This window comes from Setaria viridis, chromosome 5 (genome assembly GCF_005286985.2).
Source record: "Setaria viridis chromosome 5, Setaria_viridis_v4.0, whole genome shotgun sequence".
In the NCBI taxonomy this organism is placed as follows: domain Eukaryota; kingdom Viridiplantae; phylum Streptophyta; class Magnoliopsida; order Poales; family Poaceae; genus Setaria; species Setaria viridis.
Genome location: NC_048267.2, coordinates 30,060,171 through 30,066,503, shown reverse-complemented (window position 1 = coordinate 30,066,503; position 6,333 = coordinate 30,060,171). Strand labels below are relative to the sequence as shown.

At 49.8% G+C, this 6,333-nt stretch overlaps 1 protein-coding gene across 1 annotated transcript; it reads right to left on the bottom strand.

Moving 5' to 3' along the window:
* Positions 1-512: 512 nt before the first annotated feature.
* On the bottom strand, positions 513-2,505 carry LOC117855440 (uncharacterized). The gene is made up of 4 exons (XM_034737794.2): positions 2,116-2,505; positions 1,223-1,765; positions 1,061-1,091; positions 513-946 (listed from the first exon to the last, which is right to left on the bottom strand). Exons 1-4 carry the CDS (start codon positions 2,294-2,296, stop codon positions 661-663), a joined length of 1,041 nt encoding a protein of 346 aa, XP_034593685.1. The 5' UTR covers positions 2,297-2,505; the 3' UTR covers positions 513-660.
* Between the last annotated feature and the right edge of the window lie 3,828 nt (positions 2,506-6,333).

Below are 6,333 nucleotides of genomic sequence, written 5' to 3'. Positions count from 1 at the left end.
TCACTTAATGCTTGGAGAGAGAGGAGAAGCCGGTGAAGCTACTTTTTTTTTGCTCCTCCTCTCTAGTATAAGCCATTTTGCAGCTTCTCCTCGATTTCGGTGGTGGAGCCGTTTTGAAATTGCCCCCTTGGTAGTGTTTCACCAAAAATCGGTGGAGAAGGACTTTGAGAAGTTGGGGCCTAAGTTTCCAGCAGCGCATCATCCCCAAGAAACTATAAAACTAATACAATCGGAAGCTACAGCTAGTTTAGAGCTTTAGCTCCTTATAAATCGTGATCAGCTGTATAATCTGCAGATTGAAACTGTCGGTATTCCCTTGGTAACAATGTTATTCAGCATAAGCAAATGGAGTGGGCAAGGAAACAAATTTTCTGATTATACTCCTAAGTAGTACAATAGTAGAATATAATCCCCAATATATATAAACATCTGATGCTTCCGCTAGAACTGGGGCGCTGCATCGCCACGCTTCTTACAACATCATCATAAGCAGATTTGCGGCTCTGCTCTCCCCGGCGCCGGGCAGCACCACGGAGAGGCCCCTGGTGCAGTGCAACGAACCAACTCTGGGTCTTTCAGCCACCACGCACGGGGCGCGCCATGAAACGTCTGAACCAATGAAACTGTCGTGTAGAACTGCCATCTTTAGATGTCTCCCTCTCATTTGGAGGCGTGCAGGGATATCATCGCGACCAGGACGCACAGGAGCGTCAGCGCCGCCGCCCTGCCCTGCCCCGCCGTCGCGGCGGCGCCGACGTCGTTGTAGTCCGGGGGAGACGTTGATCCGTAGCCCGGAGGGGACATCGAGCCGTAGTCGGGTGGGGATAGTCCGTAGACGGGGGTGCCGGTGTCCGGCGTGGTCGGTGTCGGGGTCATCGGGGTGGTCGGGACGGTCGGCGGCATGGTCGTCGGGGATGGCGGGGGCATCATGGTCTGTCCGCCACCGCTGCAATTTCACAACACAATCAGTTTTTTTTTCAGCACGAACGGAACTTTATTAAGAATAATTTGTTCTGTTTCAGACTTTCAGGTCCTTTTGTGAGTCGCACGAACACTTTACCTTGATGATGGATACTGGCACGACCCTGAACCTGCAAGGTTGGAAGAAAGTTGCTTGCGTGAGAAACATCTTTGGAAGATTCTCTGCTGATCAATAAGGACGCCAAGAGATGCACACTGTCACACTGTGGTTGCGACTAGAGGCTGCATTGGCGTAGCTTACTGGGATCGGTGTTGGTGATGGTGGCGGTGCCGCCGAAGTCGCAGCTGGTGGGGGCGGGGTTCTTCTGGTAATAGCTGTTGAAGGCGTAGGACGCGTGGTCGTGCACGGTGTCGGGGTTGAAGCAGCTCCCGCCTTGCTGGATCGGGGAGCAGTCCGCGCCGTAGCCGCAGGCGTAGTCCAGCGCCACCTGCAGCGCGGTCGGGTTCGCGCTCTGGCTCGCCACGCACCACGTCCCGCCGCCGCCGCCGCCGCCAGCACCAGCACCGCCGCCACCGCCACCGCCACCAGCACCGGCGCCACCACCAGCACCGGCGCCACCACCAGCACCGGCGCCGGCACCGCCGCCACCGGCATCGACCCCGCCGTTCCCGGCTGCCAACGACGGGAACGTGGAGGAAGGACTGCCCGGCGCCCAGCCCGGGTCGGCGGAGGCCGACATGGGCGTGGTGACCGTGGGGTAGGACGGCTTCGACACCGAGACCGTGGTGAGCATCCTGTGCGGCGTCGCTCGATCGGCTGCCTCTGCTCTCCTCTGCTCTGTTCCTGTCGGGATCAGACGGAACGAAGGCGGTTGATTAATTTACTTCTCGGCGGACCTAGCAACTTCCTGTTTGACGCTTTAAGTTTTCATCTAGGTATCTAGGTCTTGTTTCTTCATTATTAGAGCAAACAAAAACTGCGTACTGAACAATATTTCCTCAAAAATCAGGTGAAAAGAAGAGCATCAAACGATTCAAGTAATACGAAACATCATCACATTCTACACGAGAAATTCAAAAGGTACAGAACAGACAAGCGCTATGCTTCATGACTGCAAACCTGATCACTACCAAGCACGTAGCTATAACTCGAACAATTTGGAGTGAAAAGAATGCGAAGAATCAGCAACTCACCGCCACAGACAGCAACAAGGACAAAAATGAGCCCTAAGCGCTTAAACGGCTTATGACCCATGTCGTTTCTCCAAATCTCAGCCTTGATCTCCCTCCAAAACCCAAAGACAAAACCAGGCAGCGACGGACAGCTACTTGACGAAGAGGTGTAAAGTAGGGGCCTTGCTTTCTCTGCGTCCATGGCGTATATATAAACATGACGCCGTCACGTCGAATCACAGGTTCCTTCCGCGGCAGGGGAGAGAGGGGGAGAAAGAGCGACAAGGAATAAGAGGAAACTTGGGAGGGGAGGATTGGAGCTTTGCGAGGTTGGAGCACGCAACGGATGGGTGGGCAGCACTAACATATGGCAAAGAAATGCACGAGCAAAGCAAAAGGCCTTGGTCGATCAGGGGGGAGATCTAGCTCGACGGGGGAAGGAAAGCTGCACGGGCAGTAGTGCACTTTGGAGGTGAAAGAATTCTTCATGTCGGCTGCATCCCTGATCGCATCGGTCGGAGCGAGAGCATCGGGATTGCGGAGAATATTTGGCTTTGCGGTTTAATATCCTCAGAACCCGTACGAGGTTCATGCATGTTTGTTAATGGAGTTTCACAGGGTACTATAGCTCATTAGTCATTAGCTCGATCTGTGGATTAGAAAATTGTTGGCCATATTTTGGAGGCCTGTTTTGAAACCAGAACGTTAGCTTTGGCTTTGGCAGGCGAATCCGCACCTTAATGATGCGAGACTAACAACAAACTGTAGGGTTGATCCTTTGAATTTCATAATCTTATTCTGAACTTTGATCTGTTAATTTTATCCCTCAAGTACTCGGTTTTGCCGACAATAATCATTCTTCTGTTTTGTTCTTTCAAGTTCAGTATGTGCAGGAATAAGGATGGGTGCAATCAAGTTAAACCAATCATACATCTTCTGCACACAGGATGATATACAGCAACCTATTCATATAAAAAAAAACAGTAGCCATACATCCGTGATGATTCAAGTCTGAAACTAATTAAAGAAACCAGAATAAAGTGCAGCAGAAAATCATGGATATACAAGTACTATTTCTGACAGATATGCCTTTCTAAAAACAGTTCCATTTCCACTAAAAAAAGAGAAACAGTCATTTCTATATATTGTGCAGTATGCCTTTCTAGAAACGGGCATAACGAGAAATGAATGTTTCTCTACATTTCAAAAACTGGCCCATACTTGTCAGTAGCCATCATATCGTCGCCACTAGAGCTCTTGCATGCGATCATCCACGTACACAAATTCTGCCGCCGGAGCACCGACTAGCCACGGACTGACGGTGCGCCGGTGGTTGGAGCAGAGAAACAACACTCCTTTTTCTCGCCGGCAGAAGCTCTGGTCCAGCAGCCTTTCACTGTAGTAACTACTAGTAGGATAGCTAGTAGACTGAGAAAAAGGTCCACCTTGATCAGAACTTCAGAAGCTCTGCTCTCAGCTCACCTTCACCGCTCTCTAAAGACGACGATGCCGTTCGCCTCCTTTTGCTCCCTTTCCGCTGTGCAGATATCATGGTGGCCAAAGCGTCAAGATTTGCTTTTTGTACATCCAGGCAACGATCCTGACCGAGGCGCCAATCAGTGAGGGGCTAAGCTTGATCTGCGCCAACAACGGTGGACTAGGGCGCAATGTAGGCACGGAATCTGCCGAGCCATTCGTCGGTTTGGAATGTTTTGATGGGCCTTTCTGGAGATTGAGTTGATGACGGCAAGACCTGTTTGGGCTATTTCCACAATTGGTGGTGCTGACGGATCCCCACCAATTTGGGCTTGTCAACGCTTGAGCCTTTTTAGGGGCCTCAGTTGTCCCCACTCTAAATTGGGCCAAATTTAATTTATGTTCAGGGTATCCCCGGTGGAGTCGTTTTGAGTGAGGTTCCGTCTCTAAACCTGCTTGTTCTCGTTTCGGTGGCACGCGCTTTTTTTTTTTTTTACTGCTAGCGCCTGGACGTAACCTTTCCGGTACCGCTAGCGCCTCGACGTAATCGTTGGACAGTGGATCCTATATTAATTATTACCCAAGCACTTATACGCGGACATCGTCCTACCACCGTGATCCTATACTGCTGTTTCGTCACGAGAGGGGAACCCAACGTCACGCGGCTCAGAGGGCAGAGAGATGATTGGTTGGAGATTTGGATAAGATGAAAATAGTTCATGTACCATAAAAAATTGCATCCGCAGTATTATAAAATAATCTATGCAACATCGAGAATATAATAAAAAAATTGTGAGTGCCGCAACATCAATGAAAACTTATTGCAACAACAAAAAAAGCACATGCGACATCCATAAAAAATGCTACTGCAACCTTGAACATAGCATCACCATCTCCATCGATCCAGTTGAGTTGTACATGAAAATAGAACTGGATCCAATTCTGAAACATTCGAATAAATCTATCGCAACAATTCATTTTGCTCTTCCAGAATCTAGTAAAAAGCTACTACAACATCAAGAAAATATTACCGCAACAAATCGATTTACTCATTGAAACATGTATGGATGCAAGTATGGATGGCATCACCATCTCCATCGATCCAGTTGAAACATTAGAACAAGGCTACTGCAACATCAAATTCATTGAGCTGCAACATGAAATCGTTGCCTTCACGAAGTTAGCCAGCGAGGAAGAAGGATACCCACGTGGCAACACCAATTCCTACCTTAACATCTCAAATGAACCATTGCAATATGCAAAATCAAATATTGAAACATCACAAATCCTGAAGAGGGGGCAAGCAAAAATCATAATAGAAATTCCAGAAAAGTGAACAAAATCTGCAACAAGAGAAACAAATAATTGAAACAAATGAAATAAATACACAAAATATCTGAATTGGCTATTGTGGTGTGGGGAGGAAGAGGATAGACGTGGGGGCGTGGGGGCAATATTTGCTATTGTTGGCGAGCTGTTGCAGGCCGAGGTCGTTGCCTGAGGAAGCCATCCCCACCGCGGTGCTGTGGACGGGAGGCGAAGGGCTTGCCGCCTCGAGGTACGGGCTGGGGAGCAGAAGGGCCGTCGTCATGGTGGCGGTGGGCTCGTCGACTGGTGGAGGAGCGGCGATGGCCTCAAGCGTGGACCACCTCGCGTCCCCCGCTTGCGGCACGAGGGGAGGCAAATCCGTAACGGCAACGAAGGAAGCAGGCGGCGAGGGCGGGTGGGGCAGGTCAAGCGGCGTCGTCGGTTCATCTCCGCCGCGGCCACGCCCAGCGCCGCCATGGCCTCCTCGCCGGAGGGCGCTACCTGTGCTGTTGTGCGTCGCTGCCGCGCCCGTGGGAGGAGCCACGTGCGGGCCTCGGCGAGCAGAGGGAGCACGACATTGTGTGCGGGCGCAACACGGACTCGAGGCAGGATACAACAGCTAGGAAGTTGTGCCGGCGCTCAGCCTCATCGACCTGAGGGAGCAGAGGGAGAAATGGATGGCCATGAGAAAAGCAAGGAAGCAGATAACGGTGGGGGATATGTCTCTGAAAGGAGGAGTCGGCAGTGGATAGCTTGTGGACGATGTAAAAAAGAAGCAGTGAAATATGTGGAGCATGTTGCGTCACGCGTCATTGGTCTGTCCGGAAAAACGTTCTCGCGTTGGACGCCCCGTGGATAACATTACCGTTTGTTTTTTGAAACGCATGCGCCTTGCTTAATTGTGAATTTGTGATTTTGTTGAGAAGAAATACTTTTCGTCCTTGCGCCGAGCCGAGCTGCTGACCACCTCAAAGATGTGTTAGATGTGGACTCTCAGGATCGGGACTTTGCTGAAACTCAGCAACGGCCCTGAAGAAGATATGTTACTCTGAAAGAAATATTGCAGTTGACGATGCTCAATAGATATTTTCAGCAGATGAGCTATCAAAGTGGGTGGCTGATGTACATAAATGTGAAGGTAAGAGATCGCTAAAGGCGCTTGATTGACAATCTACAAAGAAATTGTGTTTTTCTTTGGAGCTAGAGTTGCTAATCGAATACTGTTGGGGGCCTTCGTTAAGGAGATCTAAAAGAAGCGTGCGGGTCTGCTTAAGCTGAATAAGCCAGGAGTGATAATTTGTTCAACAAAATTTCTCCAAGATTTTTTGACAAGGATGCATGGCACACCACTAGCACTGCATTGTTTGGCACTCCATCTCATTTAGGATTAGCTGGAATTGGCTGATACTACAAAAAGTTTTGAAAAAGGTTGGCAAATGATTCTGCAAGACGATC

Coding starts and splice junctions, on each gene's coding strand:
- LOC117855440 (XM_034737794.2), bottom strand. CDS start 2,296: ATGGACGCAGAGAAAGCAAGGCCCCTACTTTACACCTCTTCGTCAAGT. Junction 1,766..2,115: donor CCTTGTTGCTGTCTGTGGCG/GTGAGTTGCTGA, acceptor TGATCCCGACAG/GAACAGAGCAGAGGAGAGCA. Junction 947..1,060: donor TGCCAGTATCCATCATCAAG/GTAAAGTGTTCG, acceptor GTGAAATTGCAG/CGGTGGCGGACAGACCATGA.